Genomic DNA, 22,445 nt, shown 5'->3' on the forward strand with positions numbered 1-22,445 from the left:
GAGTCAGGATCATGGGGTAAACACAGTGTGTTGGCTCCAGAACCAGTGTTGCTGTAATGTTTCCCAGCTGTTATGCCTGTATTTTAATATTGACATAAAATTTAGTTTTATTCTTCATGATTACAAAACAAATGATAATAATTTTATTCTAAACCTTTTTAACAATCGAAAATGTAGAGTATACCTGTAAATTTTATACTGTTCATTAGTACCAGTAATTGACATCTAAAGTTTCATTTAAAATTTTCATATATTAACCTGTGTATACAAGTTCCGTGCCGTTGATAGCTGGGCAAGACTTTCGACCCCAAATGGGAAAGTAGGTTGAACCTGGAAAGAAGGATCTCATTTTCATGTATCATTAATTAAGCCATTTTATGGTCACTCAGACTTTTTTAAGTCAGGAAATTTAATAGACAAAATTTGGTTTTACATTTGAAAGTTTAGGAAAAATTAAGTGTTTTGCAACCTTATTTTTATTCTTCCTTAGTTGTGCATATTAGGTACTTTATATCGTTTTTCAAAATTTGATTTCCTTCTGACAGCAAATCCATTAAATTTAATAAATTATGATATACATATAGTAATATAAATTACAGTAAAACATGCTTATAGCGAAGTCCTAGATACATGCAATTTTACATCGTTATAAGGGTAATTCTTTATATCTGTCAAGTTTATAACATGTAATAAAGTCACAAGGAATATGAATATCACTTCGCTATAAGTGTCAATTCATTATAAGTGTGTTCGCTATAACTGTATTTACTAATTGGTACCTGAATGTTGCAGTAGATTTTGATTTTCTATCACCACTGCATCCAATTTCATTTTCAAGAGTGGTAATTCATGATCCAGATTAAGGGCTTCCAGTGTAGCCACCTTATTGGTGAGACTTTGGACATCATGGTTAGAACTTCCATGGGAAATCTGTTGCTTCAGTGCAGCATTTTCCTGTTGGAGTTGGGAAACTTGCGTATTCAACAGCTGAATTTGGGATTGGTGGACATCAATTTCGACAATCTTGCTTAAAATTCGAACATCTTGAGTAGAATTTACATGGGAGATCTGTTGCTTTAGTCCTGCATTTTCTTGTTGAAGTTGTGCAATTTGTGCATTTAAAAGCTGGATTTGGGATTGGTGGACATCAATTTCTGCTATCTTGGTCTGTAAGGTCTGGATTTCCCTCTGAAGAGAAAGCATTTGGCTTGTAACTGTCTGGGGGTCATTTAAGAGTAAGCGTTTGTCTACTGCTGAATTTTCCTGTGCCCAGATGATGTTCACATTGTGAAAAATGACAAGGAACAGTGTGAATGCATTACCGAATGTCATATTGATCGACATTTGATTCTTATCTTTGGTGCTGTGTCTTTTATAGTGCACAGTGTGTTAATGCCTGCAATAGTATATACTCCAGATAAGGGTCAATTCTCAACATTTCCACACCTTTTGTTAGTTGGAAAAATTGGCTGTATATAGTGGGTTTGGCAATGAATTGAATTCCCACTAATCTTTTGTATCATAGAGTTATCAATACTTAACTGTAACACTGTACAATCCTGCTTGAAGTTAATATAAGGAAGGGTTCTGTGAATTTTTGCTGGATTAATTACCATGTAGTGTACAACATCTATATTGAAGGACATAACAACATTCAATGTTGGGTATCATGCTATTATCATGCATCAATATTAATAGCAGTCAAGTTATAATTGTAATCTTGGCCAATTGAACTGCACTACATTAAAAATTCAAAATAAATTATAATTCACAAGAAAAATTAATAACTCCAAAATGCAATAATTATGGACTTCTTGGGGGGGGGGGGGGGGGATTTAAAACCCCAAAATTGGGACATAACTGTCTTTTTGTTTTTATATTCATAAACATTGCAGGTACTTGAAGTTAATATTGAAAATGGAAATTCATGATAGCCTTAATTTCTTTCCATAACCTTGTCTCTGCAACTTCTATTCCTAGTCTAAGGTTATTCTTAATGGATAGAAAAGAGAACTACATAGTATGGGCTGTATATGATTATCATACATTGTCCTCATTTTTTCCAGGGGGAGAAGATCCTACTGCTCCTCCATGAGGAAGAGCTTTTGGAGGAGGACTTTATTGTGTTCCTCCAGGAGTTTATCATGGGAGGCTCCATCAGCCATCTGTTTACTTATGAGGAGCAGACGACAATCATCAACTCCATCAGAACAGAGGTCACTCAGGCCGGGCTCACCTACACCAGGGACGTAGCGTGGAACTTCTTCCTCAGGTACGCATGCACTGATTTTCTCTTCCCAACTATGCTTCGAATTCTAATGTGTAGGCTGGGCTCCAAATAAGTTGATAGAAGGAACTTGAAGCTTGATAAACACTTTGAATAAACTGGAAAAAGTGTAAATATTTAGTTCTTTAAATTAAAATATTTTTACCTCTACAAAAAAACATATATAGGTTGTTTATAGAAATCATTGATATTACACATACCATCTATCCATTTGTCTGTCCTTTTCATCCATTGAAAATGTCAACACTTTTAAGTACAGAATACTGTCAGTAATATACTGTATGATTATTGAATAAATGAATGCATAATTGATTTTTAGGACTGTAAGGAGCAATTTCCGAGTGTGCTTCATCATGAACGAGGGCAAGGAGGCTTTCCAGAGACGGTGCCGTGAATTCCCGTCCTTCGCCAAAAACGTCAACTTCCTGTGGTTCCCTCACTGGTCCAAGACACAGCTGGTTGAGCATGCTCAATACCATTTCAAAGGTCAGAATTCAACAAAGCAAGCACTTTTTCTGAAAAGTGAATACAGTTACATTCTTTTTGCATTTTCCTTAATGTTAAAGGAGTTCAAAAATTACTATGGAATAAATTGTAGGTACTGAAATTGAACATACCAATATTTATATTTTATTATAATTAAGTATTTTAGTTATATTGCTACAGTAGTAATGATAAATGTTGATACTTGTAAAAACACTTCTGGATGAACATTACAAGACAGATGAAGATATATCTCAATGCAATATTTTATTGCTGTAGTACACACTATTTAATTTAATTGTGTGTTCTTCCCCTGCAGACATCGACTGGATGACAGCCATACAGAAGGAGAACATCTCCCACATGTTGGCCTCCATGCACCTGGTTCTCCGTCAGCAGGACGGGCAGGAGAAGGATGCCGGCGAGTACTGTCACATCACCAACACCAGCTACGAGAAGTTCGTAGAGAGGTCAGTGTCTCAACAGTCCATGGGTGTACATCTATCAAAGAGATCAGATTTTAAATACTGAATGCATTGAGTCATGTTGATACAAACTACATTTAATAATTGTAATTAGTACAAGTTTTCAATAATTTCTTTGGACCTAGAAATGATTTTCACCTCTGCTCACCACTATCAATAAAAATTTCTCATTTACAGACCTCACACTAACATTAAGTTTCTTCATGATTTTTATGTAAATTTACAGTTTATTTTAATATCATGGGCATTTTGTAGATATATATCACTGGCCTCTGCTAAGAACCAAGAGGTCTGCTCAGATCATGACTCTGTGACTAAATCACTGAACCATATCAAACGTGAAAACGAGGTTGCTTTGAAACTGAGAAAACTTTTGGAGCATGAAATGATTGTGCTAGAGGAACGGAAGCAGGGAACCATTAAAATTCTGTCCCAGATTGGAAAGGACACGGCCATTACAGAGCAACAGATCAAAGTGGTGAAGGCACAGCTAGACAGAATCTCCAGACTCAAAAAGGTGGGAAAAGTGCAATGTACCATCTTTTCATCCTGTGTATGAAAATTACAATTAGTTTGATTCATAAAAAAAAAAATTACATCTACATTATAAAACTGTGTACCAGGACTACTTGTTGATTTCAATGCAAAACTCAAAAGCTATTAGCAATTTTGCATAAAGATGACTTCAAAATGAAAAAAAAAACCACACAAATATTTTCATGTTCATTACATTCACTGAATTCAAACAGCATATGATTCAATATATTTTAAAGTACCGGTACATGAATTGCAATCAGAGGATCTATTTTCATAAACATATCTCTTAAAATTTTACAGTTGCTACCAGAATACCAGGTTGCCCATGAGAGGGCGGTATACAAGGCCATCGCCATCGTAGCAGACACCAAGAAGGTCATTCAGAACATGGACATAGAGAAGCTGAGTGAACTACGCGGCATGAACAAGCCCATCCTGGACATCGAGGATCTGATGACGGCCATCATCATGATACGTAAGTCTGATCAATAATCATCTATTGGTTGTATAAGTATTGGTTAAGTTGAATGGAGTTTTGCATTTACATAAGGATATGATATGGCACTACAATAATGAATATAAGAAATTCTTGGAATTCTTAGAAAGTTTAGCTTGGTAGAAGAATTAAATGAGGATGTAAGTTAAATGTATGACGATCAATAAATTCAATTTGAATTATAAAATGGTATGTGTCTGCATTGGATAAATGTGAAAATGGTTCATGTCAGTTGCAAAGTAGTTGGTTTTAAGTAGGTAATTCTAGTTGCGTATCATTTTATATAGAAATTTTTCTTTTTTCCTCAGTGAAATCTCCATCAGCAGACTTAACATGGCAGAAAGGAGCCAAACGACAAATGGCCAACTTAGAAAGGTACATGAGTTGAGCAGTAATGGAGTTGTTGATTTAATTCTTTTAAATATATCAGAGGGAATCTTTAATTGAGGTGAATGAAAAAGAGTTTAAAAAATATTACATGTAGCAAACTTAAACAGATGATAAAAATTTATTGATTTCAGATTCATTGAAGAGTTGATGTCATTTGATGACAACCAGCTTCCCGAGTCTACACTGCTTTTAGTGGAACCATACCTGAAAAAGCCCAGCTTTGACCCTGAGGCCTTGGAGAGGAAGACCAGTAATTCAGCCTGTGGGGCTCTGTGTAAGTGGGTCATTGGCGTGGTTCGATACCATAGAATGATGATCTCCAAGGTCAAACCACTGCACCAAAAGGTGGAGGAGACCACTACAGCAGTGGATGAGGCAGAGCACAAGATGGCTACCCTGGAAAACAAAAGAAAGGTAAAAATGGCTGTGCTCTTGGACAGACAGAAATTTGAAAACCCAAGTAGAATACGAAGTATATCTAAAGGTCAAACTGTTTTAAGTGCTTTCTTTGACCAATCAAATTACATAAAGATTTCCAAAACAAGTTTTGTCCAAAATTATTATTGTTCATTGGATAATGAAACATTTCATTAAAATTCTTGTAAGAAAATGCCTTCCATTGTGCAGGGATAAAGTGCAGTAGTTATTATAATGAATTTTCATTGAACGATTTTATTGGCTTTTGTCAACAGTCACATGAAGTAAGACTGACAGACCTGGCCAAAGGATTTGAGGAAGCCACCATTGACAAAAACCAACAGGAGGAGAAAACCAAGATGATGAAAAAGAAGCTGGAAACGGCTGCTCAACTCAGAAAAGTATGTGCTCTTTGCCAAATTTACTCATTGTATTGAATTCTGACATTGTGTTCTGTACATTAAGGATTCATCCATGTACAATATGATTTCTGGTTTTCAGATCCTGAAAGGAGAGAGACAGAGATGCCAGCAGATTTATGATTCCCATGAGCGCCGCGCTGTGGCGATCCCTGGTGGTTGTGCAATGGCGGCAGCCTTCGCCACTTATCTGGGACCCTACCACCACAACTTCCGACGAGTGATGCTGACCATTCACTGGCCCAACTGTCTGAGGGAGAGGGGAATTCCCCTGGTTATTGATAGCATTGATGGATTGAAAGGTGAGCATTAAATAATAATTACAGCTATATACATTGAAATATACTGGTAATGAAAAGAGGCCTACTGGTAGACTTATGAAAATTTTTATCTGAAATCGTGTTCAAGCTAAGAAATGAAAAATGTGAAATGAGATTTTTATTTCTTCATAAAGCTAATTGAAAAATTCATGCAGTGATCATTCAGAAAATACACTCATTATTGCGCTTTGTGTTCAAATATTATATCAAATAAAATTTCTTTCATTTTAACAAAAAAGGATGTAAAGCTGCTAAGAAATATTGTATGTTTGTAACTAATATGTTTTGTAGGTCGAGTGATAGACTGGAGTATTGACTTCTTGAAGACTGCCACAGGGGCCAGTCAGGTGTATGACATAGACTATACCTCAGCACTGCTGGGTCAGAATGTTGACCAGGACGACTCTAATGCCACACAACCACAGGAGGAGGAAGTATGTGCAACTATTTTTAAAAAATGCTGTTTTCATTCTATGTTCACATGGCTGTGTAATAACATATATTGCAGTTTAATCTTACAAATTTTGAGTCGTGTAATGGGATAATTATGTAAACAAGGACTGATGAATATTTATGACTTTGTAGGAGGAGGTTCTTGTGGAAAGTGGAGAGGAGAGCAAAGAACAGGAGGTAGAAGAGAAGGAAGGACAGAAGAAGGAGACTGCAGAAGGGAGTGAGGAGAAAGAAGATGGTGAGGAGAAAGGAGACAAGGAAAAATCGGAGAAAGAGGAGAAACAAGAGAGCACTGAACCTGCTACAGGTAATGTGCACCAATGATGATAAGTGACAGAGTTGTGTGCCCTTGTTTTAAGAAATGCATCAAAATATTCTCCATTGATAGGTGACAGAGTTGTGTGCCCTTGTTTTAAAAAATATGTCAGAATTTTCTTGAGTAGGAAGAAATTATCAATGGTATTCCATTACACTTTTATTTGATAGAGAGCAGTTTGAAAATCTAGATTTGGACATTACATAGTCATTACCGGTACCTGTTGCTGCCTTGAAAAAGATTTTCAGTGGCATCAGTTTATGCTATTTAATGCATTTCAATTAGATCTGTGTGTTCCTGTATCCTGATTTAACCATATTTGCAGACATATTTGATCATATTCTTTCAATTTATAAATTTCAAGATAAAGAGGCAGAGGAATCAGAAAAAGGGAAAGAGAAGTCCCTGGCCAAGATCCAGGAGCAGGAGGAGGGGAGTGAGGAGGAGGACAAGGACAGCATGGTCACCCAGTCCACCACCCCCATGATCACCTCGGTCCAGTACAACAAGTACGTCCTGTCCCTCATCAAGCTCCTGGTGGGGGAGAGAACTCTCAACGACTGGATTCGTAAAGGTACCGACTCACATTGCACTCTTTCTGTCTGCAGCTGTACATAATTGCTAAAATGGAAGATTCTTTAATGCCTGTATGCAAGTAATGAAATTTTAACTTGAGTTTAGAGTATACACTTTATACATATCGTACACGTATTATTGAATAAATTTTGCTTTTCAATACATGTAATGTGTTAAAAAAAAACTCCTTTTTTGCAAAATTTCTCTTTCCATGGTTATTGCTATGAATTTAGTACCAAAGATTACCAGTTTACCAAAGAAAGTATTCAGGATTCTAGAAATTTCAGTTGGGATTTTAAGGATCAAAATAAGTTTGTTAAAAACAAACATCTTTCCTTTCAGACTTTGGACCCCGACAGATTGAAAATGCAGCCATGTTATGTTCGTCATGGCAACGACCTCCCATGATGATTGACCCCAACGGAGAGGGATCTGTTTGGCTTGGGAAACTCAATAAGCTGATGAACAAGAAGAAGCTAGTGTCCTTGGACATGGAGACAAGGTGTGTAAGGGCAAATTGACATAAGACAAAGTCATGGTTAGAAGAAGGTACATGTACATGTAAAAAAGAGAGAGAGGGCATATCTGAGAGAGAGAGAGAGAGAGAGAGAGAGAGAGAGAGAGAGAGAGAGAGAGCACACAAGATGTATCTACATTGAAAATTAATCAATTATGTGTTACTGTGTTTTCACTTGTGTAAGTTTGCTGTGGTTTTGCTTCAATTTAATGTGAATATATTGATGTTTAAAAAAGTAATGCATGTATAGATATGTTATATTTTAAAAACTCCATTGATAATTAATTAAGAAATAATCATTTTAAACAGAAACTGATTTACGAAACATGTAATTTTACATTAAGATTAAAAATTTTTAATGAAATACTTTAAAAATTTGGAGGTAATATGAAAAGAGATAATTGGTTATATAGTTTATATTGCACAGTGTTGTCAATAATTTTGATTTGGGATTTGTTGATGGTGATGTTTTGAATATATAGCATGAATGATGTGTTGACATAACTAATGTTGTGGTTTTTTTCCTCTGACTTGGGGCCTATCACTAACCATTCACTGCGTGCTGCTTGGCAAATCTAGATGGTAAGTTTGCAGTTATACATGTACCACATACAGTATATCTTGTTTTGTAAAGAATAGAAGACTAATCGGTACAAGGCACAAAATGGTGCTTGGTAAACATGCAAAGAATTTAATGCAGCTGAGATTGACATCCAAAACCATTTTAAACTTTGGAAAGAAAATGAAGAGAAATTTTGTATGCATATGCAATTGATAAACTTGACTTTGTCAGATAAAAAAAAAACAATTGAAAGATTGTTTTATACAAGAATTGTTGACAGCCCCATTGGAGATATTTTTTCCTACTCTTTTACCTATGAATGAAAATAAGAGTCATGGCATTCCCCCACAGCATGGTTATAAACGAAATTTAGGAAGTGTATGCATATGTACCTAGAAGCAAACTAATTCACAAAAAAGAACAATATTTAGTGATGAAAATTAAATGATCAATTCTTAAAACATTTATTGATCCAAATAAAATTGTTAAATATACTTTAAATCTTTTTCATCAAACAGGTCTGATCCGCATGTTTTGATTACACTGGAGAAAGGCATCATGAGGGGCAAGCCAATAATACTGACCAACTGTGAGGAAAACATTGACAATGTAATCACCCCTCTCATCCACCACCGCAACACAGCCGAAGAAAACGACAAGAATGAAGGTACACTCAACATAGTTACTTTATAAAGACCTAGACTTGATGAAATACAATGTGATTGCATTTACATCAGAATTTCATTACGATACCCAGTAATCATATTTACCTTAAAATCAGTGTTATATATATCGGTACTGATTTAGTTTATGTGCATATTTGGTTTATTTTTTAAAGGCCAAAATGATAAGCAGCCTTTTCAATAGTCTCTAAATTTTGATTATGAGATTTATGCTACAAATTACAGTCAAATTTTCTAAAAACTGCTGTAAATGCTAGTAATCCAATATTAATTGTTGTATTTCAGAAGCCCGCATGATCAAGTTTTGTGGACGCAGAGTCCTGTGCCAACCAGATTTCCGCTTCTACCTGTCTACCCCTCTGGCCAAACCCAGATTTAACCCAGAAGTAGCCTCGACCACGACCCTGATCAACTTTGGAGTGTCACATGACACATTGACTGAGGACCTCTTGACGAGAGCGTTTGCTCGCATGAGACCCGAGCTGTATCAGGAGAGGTGTAAAACACTGAAGAACCTCCAGTTACAGAGAGACACTCTTTTATATCTGTCAGAGATTGTGAAGTCTCATGTGTTGTCCAATCAGGCAGGAATTCTGGGAAGTCCCAAGGCCCTCAAGTACATCACAGACATGACAAATGCCAAAATGGAGGCAAGTCTTTTTCAGCAAATTTAACTTATCATCAAAACTGCAAATATATTCATTCTAACCAAGCTCATACCATCTTCTAATATCTGTAACTACCGGTAAGTTTTAAACACTAATATTTGTAAAATATTGAGAGGTACATGTATTATTTTCCTATCAAAATCAACTCTAGAAAAATTAATAGTTAGATGTGTGTGTTTACAGTTAGCGAACAGATTGAATGACACTCAAGCCCTCCTGCTTCATCTGAATGATCTGAAGGATGACTTGTTTCCCCTGGCGCGTAGAGCAGCCATGTTATTTGCGATCATCCGCAGCTTGCAGAGTGTTCACAATGAGTACCAGTTCCCCCTGCATTACTTTATTGAGTTGTTTGATGAGGCGGTCGGTGGAGAACTGCCACCAGAGTTCTTGAATGCTGATGAAGAAGAAGGGGTAAGAAATGAAATGAATCCACATTTTTACTTATACATTTATAAGTAACAATTTCAGTTTTATAATGAACAGAATTCTTTGCCTTGTGGGAAAAAAACAATAGTAAAATTTAGCAGTATCTGAAGAGTGTTAATACATGTATAAATATCCAAATAAAAAAGTGTTTAAAAAACGTTATTTTTACCCAGTATCTCAAAACAAATGCCAAAATGCCAGTGTTTAAAGTCTTTCAAAAAAGCAATTTTGTGTCTGGTATCCTCTGAACGAAACCAAAAAACGAGGGAAAAGAATTATTCAAATATTCTTAGTTTCCTAATAAGATTATACTAGCATACCTTCATTTCTTGAAATAGTATGACAAAAATGTGAAATTCATTTAAAAAACATGCTGTTTTTACTCATGCAGGGTTACGAGGATGGAGATGACAGTTCAGCGGGTGGAGCCCTGCAGAAGAAGCGCAAAGACAGTGCGGCCAGCTCCCAGGGTTCAAAGGCAAGTGCCACAGCAGGTACGGGAGACAAACAGACCCTCAAGTCAGAGAAAGAGGATGGAGAGAAGGACGAATATGCTGATGACTTTGATGAGGATAAGACTGAAGGTAAAATACAATGCATAGAAAAACTGATTTGCTACATTGATGTTATTTCAATTTATTTTTTTGATTATCTGTAGTCCAAATACTGTATTTTGTGAATATCAAACTTTTTTGTATTTTAATTGTTCACAGCATTCTTTTATTAATACTTTTTGTTTCTAAAGCTTATGGCTACATTCCTCTTTTGAAATATGTTCAAGTAGTATGTTTAAAAAGTAATGAAATAAAAGAAGAAACAAATGTAGAATGACACAATTAGTCAATGAAAATGACAGATACACGGTAGATATAGTATTAAACAACACTGAGTAGACAATTATTAGTCATAGATTAGTCACTTCTCAGAGGGGAAAAACTGGCTGTAAATCCTGTAAAGTCACATTTTTTAGATTCAGCACTTAAAATTTATAACCCTAATAGCAGCACCTAGAAATTCAATTTTCATATTTCTAAAATTAAATGAATGCTGATTTTGGCATTTCAGTTTTTACGAACCACAACATTGCAATTAATGGTATAGTGAAGCTTTTTGTTTAAGGTTGTATGGGACACCTGTCAATATTAATGTGAATAAAAGTACATTATTATCAAAATACTTTTACCTGTTTAAAATTTTCAAATTTTACAATATTTGACCTATTTATGTTTTGAAAATATTTGAAAAGGTAAAAATTTTATGAACTTGTGACTTTCAGATTCGTTGTTAATGCTGTAACCCATTGCGCTACGATGCTAGGTTAACGTATTATAAAATTATTCTTGATTTTATTGTTTATTTCGATAGGATATGTCATATTATGAAGGTGTCACATATGACCTTAAAGACAGGCACAGCACTTGGTTGTAAATACAATTAGTAGCAGAAAGAAAATTCGTAATAGGAATGCTGTATAAAAAAAAATCGCGAGAAGGAAGAAAAAATGCTGTTTGAAATGAGAGTAAAATCCACTTAATCATGACTGTAGTATATTTTAAATATATCGTATCAAATCTACCGTATTTTACATGCCTATAAGTATAAGCCAGAATTCTTACATGGATATTTCTGTACATTATTTACTAATTCAGGATAACAAAACAAATATAGAATTCACTATGAAGCTAACCATATTGCTTTTCTGTCAAATGCACCAAAGGTCTACTTATAGAAGATAAAAATTAAGCATGATTTAATTTTTCATATGTCCCCATACACTGATTTCGTTTCAGAAAAAGCTAAGGAAAAGGATGATAAGGCTCTTGAGCCCCCTCCCGAAACTCAGTTAGCAGGTAGCACTAATTGATTGAGTGATATTACTGGATTGATGTGTAACACAGATTTAAAAAAAACCAATAATGACTGAACAGTCTTTGAAAGAGACAAGAGTGAAGTTCACATTGTGTGCAGTTCTAATTAATATTTTTTGGACACCATTATGAAGATCCCTTATCCATTTAGCACAATTTTCTTCTGTATAGCTATCATTAATAAATGATATCAATATCCAGAATAAGATGAAAATGGTGTTAATGATAACTTGCATGACTTTAATCACTACTGTACAGTACCACTCCATCCCCATAACCATAGTACCCATTGCAACACCACCCCCACCCCTTGATTCCAGTCCATAATTGTAACCCATGTTCCAAATCAAATTTCGACACACTTAACAAAGATTTCCCAACTTTCTTCCAATACAGTACACTTGCGATTAACATAACACCTGATGTTTTCTAGAAACAATTAACGCTTAATTTATGTTTGAATGAATCCACAGCAAAATAATTCATCCTGCACTAAGAAAAAAAGTCTTCAGTGTTTGCCTAATGGTTCTACCAGAGCTGTACCAATTGTCAATATATATTAATGCTATCTTCTGCTTCACAGATCAAGAATATATCGAGTTGCTTACTGTTTGGAGAAAGCAGGGTAAAAAAAAAATTATGAAAATAATGACTCAGTTATTTGAAAGCCAGTTATAAATTGTGGTGCTTGATATATAACCAGGGGCTCTCAATTACAACAATTTTATCAATCTAGTTCTGCATCCATCTATTCATTCTAGTTCAGTGATGTGGTCTGTGGGCTTTGGTTCCTGTTGTCTTTCAGGTGGTTGTCAAATGTTAGGGGCGTAGAAGTCCTTTAAATCTCCTGTATTTATATAGGACTGCATGGGAATCTGGAAACTGGTTTAATTGGATTATAGTCTAGAACTGTTGATGCCTAGACTTCTCTCTTTTATAGTAATGTCTGTTCTATTTCACTATAGTCTTTTCTGAACTGTTGGGTCAGCTATCGATATGTATATATGTTTTGATGATCTGTATATATCAGAAGGGTTTACTTTACAGGAAGTTTGTTTTAAAGCGCACCTGAATTATACTAACCCAGAGAAATTGTGACACATTTTGGAGATTGAATGGTGGCAAATAAATACTAATACATATGTTTATTGCATGTTTGCTTGTTCTGGATGTATTTTATTTCAATATGATATTAACCAGAGAACATAAAAGGCATTTGCTTTATTATTATTTTTTTAAAATTGATACTGCAAAATTTTGCTTCAAAGAGCTTCAAATTAATATATTCACAGACGGATTACATATGTTGTTGTCAAATGAAATATTGACTTTATATTGCTTACCAAAGTTAATAAATTAATTATTTGTTTATTCACTTTGTTTCAAAAGGAGATTCTGCTAGTACTGCAGCAGCACAGAAACTTCTGGAAGGATCAGAATCAGATGAGTTGCCTCCCCTTGAGATCCCAGAGACTGTCCCCTTGCCAACAGAGGGAGTTAAATACGAAAGCCTCTCAGCCAATCAGATTAAGCAAGCCATGGATAAGATGACTGGATTAGTATACAGAAGGATCAGAGAGTATGTTATATTTCTATGGATTGGCTGACAAAGATTCACTTTAAAAATTTCATGAACATTTTGATTGGTTGATTTTCTTTAATTGTTATTTTTTAACTCAATTAATAGAGCCCTGTATGAGAAAGACATTTTACTGTTTGCCACTCTGCTGTGCCTTAACATTGAATCAGAGGGAACAGAAAACTTCTCAAATGAAGAGATGTCATTGCTCCTGCAAGGTTTGTGCTCCTAGTAATTTTTTTGTTTAGTGATACAGGGATAATTATCACAAGATACAACAAGCATCACCTGTAACCAATATTGAAAAAGTGCCTAATATATCTGTTTAAAAGTCTAATTAGTGGCATAGCCTTTTAGTAAAAAAAATTACTCAACTAATATTTATTTCCTTCAGGTAACCCTGGCTTGGGAATGCAGTTGACTTTGAATGATTTTGACTGTAAGGACCCACCCCCAAAATGGCTCCCACAGGAGAAGTGGGAGGATATATTGGCCCTGTCTGTCCTCCCAGGGCCCCTGGACAGTCTGTGTGTACACATGGCTCAGAACTCTGACACCTGGAAAAGCTGGTATACCTCGGACTACCCAGAGAGGGAGCCACTCCCTGTAGCCTCCGCAGGAGGAGAGGAAGGTAGGGGAGCTTACTCTGAACGGAATTTGTTAAGCTTCATTGTTTCTCTGTTAACTTAGAGAAGGATTCAGATCTCCAGGGGATGATATGAATTATTACCATTTGTTTATATGGTATACTTTGTACTTACATGCTTAATAATTCTACAGACAAACGTCCATCATCTGGAGGAAGTAGGAACAGTCAAGGTAACGGCATGAAGACCCCTGACCTTGGGCCTCTTTCTGACTTCCATCAGCTGCTGTTATTGCGCATGCTTAGACAGGACCGTCTGCCAGCAGCACTGGTCCGCTATGTCAACAAACATCTCACCATTAACCTCCCAGAGCAAACTGACTTCAAGTAAGCAATCTTCACAATTAAATCAAGAGTTTTTACTATGTAGTACAATAAAGCTCACAGCCATAGTCAAGTGATAAGAAAGAAGTTCTAGATTAGAAAAGATTAGAAGATAAGAAATAAAAATCAAGTATCTAAAATACGGTAATAAAATAAAGCTCACAGATACTTTCATGCCTCGAAAAAAAATTTCCTATTCTTCATTGTTCCTTAGTTTGAGTGATGTCCTCCAAGATGCAAAGCGCCATCTAGGTGTGTTGCTGCTGCTGCCACCTAGTGTCTCAGAGAGTCAGCAACATCCGTCCAACAGACTGCGCCTGACCAAACCACCAGTGGAAGTCCTGAAGAAAATGGCACAGGTATTTTATCTAAATCCTAGAAAATGAAAGCCAAAATAAACTTAATTTTCTGTTATAAATTGTGTACCCCATATAAATAACTTTCTAGAAACAGTCAAACTGCGTTGTCTCGAATTAGATGTGACCGCTTAAGAACTTCAAGATTTTCGAGTATTCAAGATATTGTGGGTTAAATACTAAAAAAATAAGTGGTTGGGACTTACAAATTACTTCGACATATCCATTGTATTCGAGATATTAGTGTTTGAGATATCGAAGTTCAATTGCATAGATTTTTTCAATTTTTTATCTTTCTTTAAAGATGTTTAATGAGCATGAAACATCAGGGGGAAACCTAAATTAATTAAATTTGTTTCTCTTTGAAGGCCATTGGAGCCCAGGTGGAGATCGTGCGTGTGGGTGATGGCTGTGAGATTTTGGTAGATGAAGCCATCGACAGTGCTGATAAGAACGATGGCTGGGTGATCATTCAGGACCTTCACCTGGCTCCGCCCAAATTCTTTAACAACCTGAAGAAACACCTGATCCGAGTGGCCAGATCTAGAAGTAAGTTTTCTTCAGTGAATACAATGGAGGATTTCATTTGTCAATCAATATTATGATTTATCATGATTAGTAAAGAATTGTATTGACTCTATTGAATATTCTTTGACATTTTCTGATCAAAATGTAGAAGCGTTGTGAAAAAAATATCATTGTCAAAACACCGGATAATTCATAAGTTGGTCTCTGATTTTCTTATACAGGTAATGCTCAGGATGAAAATCAGAAAGGAAATCGTTTCTGTGTTTGGATTACATCAGAACCATGCCCATTGATTCCAAGCTTCTTGCTGCAGAACCTACACAAAATAGCTTGGAACCACATTACTGAGGATGTGGTTGACTCAAAGAATATGAAAGATGAGGGCAAGGAGGCTGAAGGGGGTAACCAGGCCCCAAAAGCCCCACTCGCCATTTCTTACAGATCCCCGGGCACATACCTCCACTCTGGTAAAAACATAAATAAAACATGACAAAAATTTCCTTCATTTTTGTTTATCTCTTGTTTATATCAATTGTATATTTCAAACTGTGAAATAATTTACTGAATGTGCTGTAAAGATGGTCATGTAAAACTACATGTATATCACATATTTTCTTTTCTTTCTTGTTTCATCTCTTCTTTCTAAAATTCTCTTTATATATCACTCTATGTTTGACATTGAAAGACTGACTGTCTTTTTGTCTCTCTTCTTCCCCAGCAATTGTGTCCACCCTCAAACAAATTCCTACAGAGCTCTTGGAGAAAGTCTCCACTGAGCCCCAGATGGTCCGCACCATTGCGTTTGGTCTTGGCGTCATACAAGGAATGCTGGTGGCTCGCCAACTGTTTGGAGCTCAGGGCCTTAACCAGTGGTACCCATTCAACCAGGTTCAGATGGAACAGGCTCTGGTGGCCCTCACCGGTAAAATGCTGAAATCTGAAGAACAGCAGGCACCAAAAGTCGACAACATGGTTGAAATATTTGCCAAGGTAAGCTGAATATTTTTCGCCTTTAGCATTTCTAAATTGTCTGGTAATTTTATGCATGTATTAATGAGACTACAACATATATTGTCAACGTGTACAGACTGCATCATTGACTACCAATAAGACAGAACCTCCCCATAAACTGGTTTTGTCTTGTTTCATCCAGGTAATTCTGGTTTAGGGATACAGCTGATATCTTTGTTTATTTTTGTTTTCTGGAAGAATTCCAGTTTTCAACACTCAATCAGTCTCCTCTGCATTGAATGTTTATCACACATCCCTCTCTTTACCTCATGTAATTTCTAAGCACATTCGTGGTGTTGATGGTTGCACCAAAGGCCAAAAAAATAATGTTTTGTTTCTGAGGCACTGCAATTGCTGGTGTATTGATTCATTCTTTATCCTCTAAAAGGGAAATAACTAAAAAAAAAATAAAAATTTGATTAAAATAATTAATTAAATAATCAATTTCCAAATCTTGCAATTAAATGAGTAATAAAATACTGTGGAATCATTTAATTTCGTGGGGGCCAATTTTCGTGGATTGTGGGATTTTTACGTATTCGTGGGGACGTAATTTCGTGGATACGTCGGTTTTCAGTTTCAGAAGGAAAACTTAATCTTTTATAATTAGTTTTCGTGGAGGATGTAAATTCGTGGGTGAGAGGTACCCACGAATACCACGAAAATTGAGCCACCTCGAATTCTAATGATTCCACAGTACATGTACCTATAATTGCTTTATATGTATATTTTTATATTTTACTTATAAAGCTAAATACACATGTATTAATTTTTTGGCCTCTGAAGTTTTAAAAGATTTTGGTCTGAGTAAAAGGATAGATATTTATGAAATTTTAATTGCCGGAATAATACTAACAATAATGCAACACACACATCAACTACCTATTCAAATGCGGATGAATATATTGACGGCTATTCTAAATGTTAGGTTTGGTTTTTATTTTCAGCTGATATACCAGAACTGTGTGTTGACCTACAGTGACATGGACTATGTAGAGGCCTGTGTGAAGAACGTCCTTAACAATCTGTATCAGGACAGTACTGGAAGCCTGGTGCTAGGGAGCGTGGCCATCCCAACACCTCCTGCTAACGTTGGTAAGGAATTTTATTATGAAGAACCAAAACACCTGCACTGCATTTTTCAACTTGCTTAATGTCAGCTTTCAAATAGATCAGAACAGACTGAAAAGAAAGAATGGAATCTATTTTTTACTGTATTTTGCTTTTTTTATTTAAGATCCTGCAGACTTTGGACAGTGGTATGAAGATAATGTGGATGATGAATTCACACTAGGAGCCCTGCAGTTACACACCAGTGCAGAGCGAGAAACCATAGACTCTGAGTACATAATTTACTCCTTATATTGATAATTTACTCGGAATGGTTTTAGTCCCTTATGTGCAAACCTAATTCATGCATTTCTGATGTCTTATTTCAGAGCTACCGATTTTATCCGAAATCTGGACTTGATGTTTGAGACCCAGACAATGGAGGCAGGAGACATAGCTAGCGTCCAGCAGGACCGAGTGAACATCATGAGGCTGAGGTCCTCCCTGGACCTGTGCTCCGAGGAGTTACCTATCCTGTTGGAGCTGGGACAAGTTGGTGACCTGATCAAGCAGGACTATAACTTCCCCTACCATGTTCCAAGTCTGATTAGTCTGGCCACAGCCAGCAGTTCCCAAATGCCCGAAACCATCGGCTACTGCTTGCTGCAGGTGGGTCAAAATTGCTTTTTTTCTGGTGTAGCTTTGACATCAACTTTTTAGGTTCATATTCAGAGACATTTCTGGTCACTGTAAAAGTAAACAAAGTGCACAGGACTTTCTTGTACTATGAATAATTAACATGGCCATTTATTTCACTAACAGGAGTGCCTATGGATGAACAACTCCCTCTGTCATATGAGGCAACAGATCCACGAACTACAAGGCTGCCTTTTGGCAGGCCCAGAGGCTATTACTAAGGAACTCCTGCCCACTGCCTGCAGCCTACAGGAGGAACATGTTCCTGTGTCCTGGATCCATCCTAACTGTCAGCCTTCCACTCACTCCCTTGTTTCCTGGTTGGATGGTTGGTTTTGATCTCATTTTAATGACAAAAGAAATCATACCATTGTTGACCTTTAGTTGTTACACAAAGTGTATTCTTACAAGAATACTGTATACAGGGTTATTTTCACCTTGTGTTATTTTCGCCCATATTCACTTGCAAACGGTCTTGTACCATCTTCAATTCGTCCAGATATAGTTGTGTATAAAGAGAGATAATCTGAGATATTGGAAATTTGCCCAATCTTAAATTCAAATTCCCTCGATACAATGAGGGCGAAAGGGTTGAAAATAAAATGGAGGCAAATAATTCCCTGTACACCCGAAAAATATTTTGAATGTTTTCTCCAGAATATCCTGTGAAAGTTACAAGTACTTAAATACCAGTATATTTCTCTGCTTTAGATTTGAAGAAAAGACATGACCAGCTACATAACTGGGTCAAACACAACATGGTCCCCATTTTCAAGAATGGGACCCTGGAAAATCCAACCATTGCTGCCGGTCACCTGGGCAAGGTTTGGCTGGGAGGACTGGTCAACCCTCAGGCCCTACTGGTGGCTATCAGACAGGAGAAGGCCATTGTTGCTCAGTGCTCCATGTCAGAGGTATAAATTATACAAAGAGATGAACAATGTTGTAAAATGAATGCATACATATTACACTGTGAGTATTTTAACCAAAGAGGAGAGTTCTGAAAATGAAAATATCTCTGCATGTAGTAATGAGAATATAGGATGCTTGTGTAGTACACTCAAAGATAGTTATGAGATGGTTTAGAAGAAAAGTATGGTATTAAGGTCAGGGGTAGTAAACAATGGCATGAGTGGTAAGGACAAGGATTTATAAAAATTATGTAGATTCAAAATGATGTTAATGTTGTTTGTAGATCTCCTTTGAGTGCATCGTGATGGACAACATCAACACTGACGAGTATGATCTGGATGAGGGAGGAATGTTCATCAGCGATATTCATCTACAAGCGGCAGCCTGGGATTACGAGAACGACTGTCTGAAAGACCCTGTGTAAGATTTTTAATTACTTTATTGAAAAGTATTTTTAATTAATTCAAACAATACATATATTTGGTTTATTCTTCTTTTCATATTACGAAAAAAATTCTCATTTGTTTGCATGAATTTTGATGTGCCATTTTATTTTTATAGGTCATCTTTGTACAACATTCCGTACATGTACATGAAGCCAGTTCTAACAGCCGAGCAGGCAGACAAAATCAACAAACAGACCATATATCCCTGTCCTATCTTCATGAATAAGGTATGCATGTTTCTTTACAGTGATGTAATCATTTTTATGTAAAGAGTATGGATGTTTCTGTATGGGGTTTTTTCTGACTTAAAAATCAAGGCCATATTATGAAAGAAAATAATTGGTAAAAAGAGTTGAAAATTGTATGAGATGTGTAAGTTATCATATTTTCTTAAATAACACATATGAAAGAAATAAGATTGGTAGAAAAGAATTAAAAAGGGTTGAAAATTATATGAGAATGAGATATCTAATTAAGATGTTTCACTGAATCAAATTTTCTAATTTGACATAGTTTAGGAATTTTGGTTTGATAGTTGGATCTTTTTTTAAAGCGCTTAGCCATAGCTCAGCGCTTTATTGTCGTTAGACTTCTACTTCCGGTGCATCAAATAACTGCCCCCTATGGACAAAAGTATCCATTATTCAAAATTGGTTAGGGAACCTGTTTCAGTGGTTTATGCACATAACTGCACGGGCTATTGTGAATCGTACGGGCTATTGTGAATTTGATGTACGGGGCTTACAAACATCATTGCAGGGGGTGCCACGCAGTGATAAGGATATAGTGCGAATACAGAAGCTGAAATGTTATATACATATATCTGTTATATACATACAGAAGCTGGATTAGCGCTTTTCAGTACTATCAGTACTTTGATTTTTAATTACAGAGCAGACAAGTGCAGACTACGACAGTGAACTTGAACTGTCCAGTTCCAGTGGACAAATGGAAGATGGCCAGAGTAGCCCTAATACTGGATCCAGGTGTGTTTCTCTCACTTGTTTTGTTGTAAAAAGAGACATCTTTATCAAATTTTCATCTTTAATACCGGTAATGCGTTTCAGTACGTTGTTTCACTGTTTTAGTATATATAAGTAAGAAAGGTGATACTCACAGTGATGACGTTTTTTTTTTAATATAAAAAGGTCTCCCTGAGGATGGTGTAAAGAAATCAAGGTCCTATTTGATGCTGATGAAGGCTCCCATGATGCCTATACAAGAAGAGGAATCCATTCGATCAGATGAGGAAGAAGAGGAACTAATTGAACTAGAACAGGGAGAAGAGATCGAGAACTCTGAGCAGTCTCAAATGTCCTACCGGCCAATGAGCCCCAAAGCCCCACCCCTGCCGCCAGGACTGGCCCTTCAGAAAGAACCGCCTATGGGTGGTGACCAAGCTTCATCATCTTCAAAGCAAGCAGGTGAAGCAAAACAGTCAAGTATCAAAGGTAGCAAGGACTCTGTATACAGCCAGGGCAAGTCAGAAGGAAAGAAAGAAAGTCGCACAGCCACACCTACAAAAGCCAGTGAAAGATCTGAACAGCAGTCACCAACGGAGGCAAAGCCTGGTTCCCGACCCCCAACAAGGACTAGCGTGACCAGTAAGAAGTCGAAAGGAAAAGAAGAAAAGGTAGCTTCAGAGGAAGAGGTTAACGACAAGGGAAGTGTTACCAATACCAGGCCTCGATCAGAGCATGAAGATCCAGTCACTCAGGTGGAGATTGAACACAGTGAGGATGAGGTTGGAGGGGACACTGAGAGAAAAACTCAACCGGTAAGACATCTGATTATGAGAACAAACAAACATAAAGTATTTTTTTATATGCCCTATTTGTATACTGCACTTCTGGTTTTTATTCATATATTTTTTAAAAAGTTTCTAATCATCAATAATTATTTTTAAATGGTTGGTTGATTTAATAGCTTATCTATAGAAATTAATCTTCAAGTACCGGTACTCATTATTTTTCATTCATATACATGTGTATCATTTATTGAATAACCTCATTGTGACAATATTTTGTGGTGTTTTTAGCTCACCGAGACGAAGTCAAGGAGAGCTTATGCTATACCCTCGGCGTCGGCGGTGGCGTCGGCGTCGGCGTCGGCGTCCAGACCTGGTTAAAGTTTTTGTTGCAAGTCCTGTATCTAAGCTATTACTTGTCCTATCTTCACCAAACTTGCATGGATGATGCATCTGGACCTACTTATGGACTTGAAAGACTTGGATGCTGAATCTGGGTCCTAAATTTCAGATGCTGGAGGAGGTTAAGGTTGTTGGACCAGGTTAAAGTTTTTGTTGCAGGTGCCCTTTGATAGCAGTATCTTAGTTACTGCTGGTCTGTACTTCACCAAACTTGCATGGATGGTGTGCCTTATGATACTGATGCACCAGACAGGCTTGAGTGCTGAATCTGAGCTATAGGTTTCGGATGCTGGAGGAGGTTAAGGTTTTTGGAGCAGGTTAAAGTTTTTGTTGCGGGTGCCCTTTGATAGCAATATCTAAGTTACTACTGGTCCTAACTTCACCAAACTTGTATGGATGATGCGTCTTATGATACTGATGCACCTGACAAGCTTGAATGCTGAATCTGAGCAATAGGTTTCGGATGCTGGAAGAGGTTAAGGTTTTTAGAGCTGGTTAAAGTTTTTGTTGCAGGTGCCCTCTGATGATTAATCTTAGTTACTACTGGTCCTAACTTCACCAAACTTGTATGGATGGTGCGTCTTATGATACTGATGCACCTGACAAGCTTGAATGCTGAATCTGAGCAATAGGTTTCGGATGCTGGAAGAGGTTAAGGTTTTTAGAGCTGGTTAAGTTTTTGTTGCAGGTGCCCTCTGATGATTATATCTTAGTTACTACTGGTCCTAACTTCACCAAACTTGTATGGATGGTGCGTCTTATGATACTGATGCACCTGACAAGCTTGAATGCTGAATCTGAGCAATAGGTTTCGGATGCTGGAGGAGGTTAAGGTTTTAAGA

General features: G+C 36.6%; 1 protein-coding gene across 1 annotated transcript in view; it reads left to right on the forward strand.

Annotated features, from left to right (window-relative positions):
- LOC105343954 (uncharacterized) overlaps window positions 1-22,445 on the forward strand; it is a 68,248-nt gene that overhangs the window by 42,161 nt on the left and 3,642 nt on the right. Inside the window, exons 64-99 of the mRNA XM_066076189.1 lie at window positions 2,067-2,272; window positions 2,607-2,773; window positions 3,090-3,240; window positions 3,511-3,772; window positions 4,093-4,267; window positions 4,597-4,663; window positions 4,810-5,092; window positions 5,371-5,496; window positions 5,597-5,816; window positions 6,126-6,268; window positions 6,420-6,594; window positions 6,968-7,177; window positions 7,522-7,681; window positions 8,777-8,925; window positions 9,227-9,591; window positions 9,793-10,023; window positions 10,430-10,622; window positions 11,829-11,888; window positions 12,490-12,531; window positions 13,296-13,485; window positions 13,594-13,703; window positions 13,880-14,116; window positions 14,266-14,458; window positions 14,670-14,814; window positions 15,180-15,360; window positions 15,561-15,806; window positions 16,058-16,329; window positions 17,298-17,445; window positions 17,588-17,693; window positions 17,790-18,069; window positions 18,223-18,424; window positions 18,808-19,010; window positions 19,292-19,428; window positions 19,570-19,681; window positions 20,347-20,440; window positions 20,603-21,231. Of these exons, the coding sequence (XP_065932261.1) occupies window positions 2,067-2,272; window positions 2,607-2,773; window positions 3,090-3,240; window positions 3,511-3,772; window positions 4,093-4,267; window positions 4,597-4,663; window positions 4,810-5,092; window positions 5,371-5,496; window positions 5,597-5,816; window positions 6,126-6,268; window positions 6,420-6,594; window positions 6,968-7,177; window positions 7,522-7,681; window positions 8,777-8,925; window positions 9,227-9,591; window positions 9,793-10,023; window positions 10,430-10,622; window positions 11,829-11,888; window positions 12,490-12,531; window positions 13,296-13,485; window positions 13,594-13,703; window positions 13,880-14,116; window positions 14,266-14,458; window positions 14,670-14,814; window positions 15,180-15,360; window positions 15,561-15,806; window positions 16,058-16,329; window positions 17,298-17,445; window positions 17,588-17,693; window positions 17,790-18,069; window positions 18,223-18,424; window positions 18,808-19,010; window positions 19,292-19,428; window positions 19,570-19,681; window positions 20,347-20,440; window positions 20,603-21,231 (6,870 nt within the window). The remainder of the gene's footprint in view (window positions 1-2,066; window positions 2,273-2,606; window positions 2,774-3,089; window positions 3,241-3,510; window positions 3,773-4,092; window positions 4,268-4,596; window positions 4,664-4,809; window positions 5,093-5,370; window positions 5,497-5,596; window positions 5,817-6,125; window positions 6,269-6,419; window positions 6,595-6,967; window positions 7,178-7,521; window positions 7,682-8,776; window positions 8,926-9,226; window positions 9,592-9,792; window positions 10,024-10,429; window positions 10,623-11,828; window positions 11,889-12,489; window positions 12,532-13,295; window positions 13,486-13,593; window positions 13,704-13,879; window positions 14,117-14,265; window positions 14,459-14,669; window positions 14,815-15,179; window positions 15,361-15,560; window positions 15,807-16,057; window positions 16,330-17,297; window positions 17,446-17,587; window positions 17,694-17,789; window positions 18,070-18,222; window positions 18,425-18,807; window positions 19,011-19,291; window positions 19,429-19,569; window positions 19,682-20,346; window positions 20,441-20,602; window positions 21,232-22,445) is intronic.

This window comes from Magallana gigas, chromosome 2 (assembly GCF_963853765.1).
Source record: "Magallana gigas chromosome 2, xbMagGiga1.1, whole genome shotgun sequence".
NCBI lineage: Eukaryota > Metazoa > Mollusca > Bivalvia > Ostreida > Ostreidae > Magallana > Magallana gigas.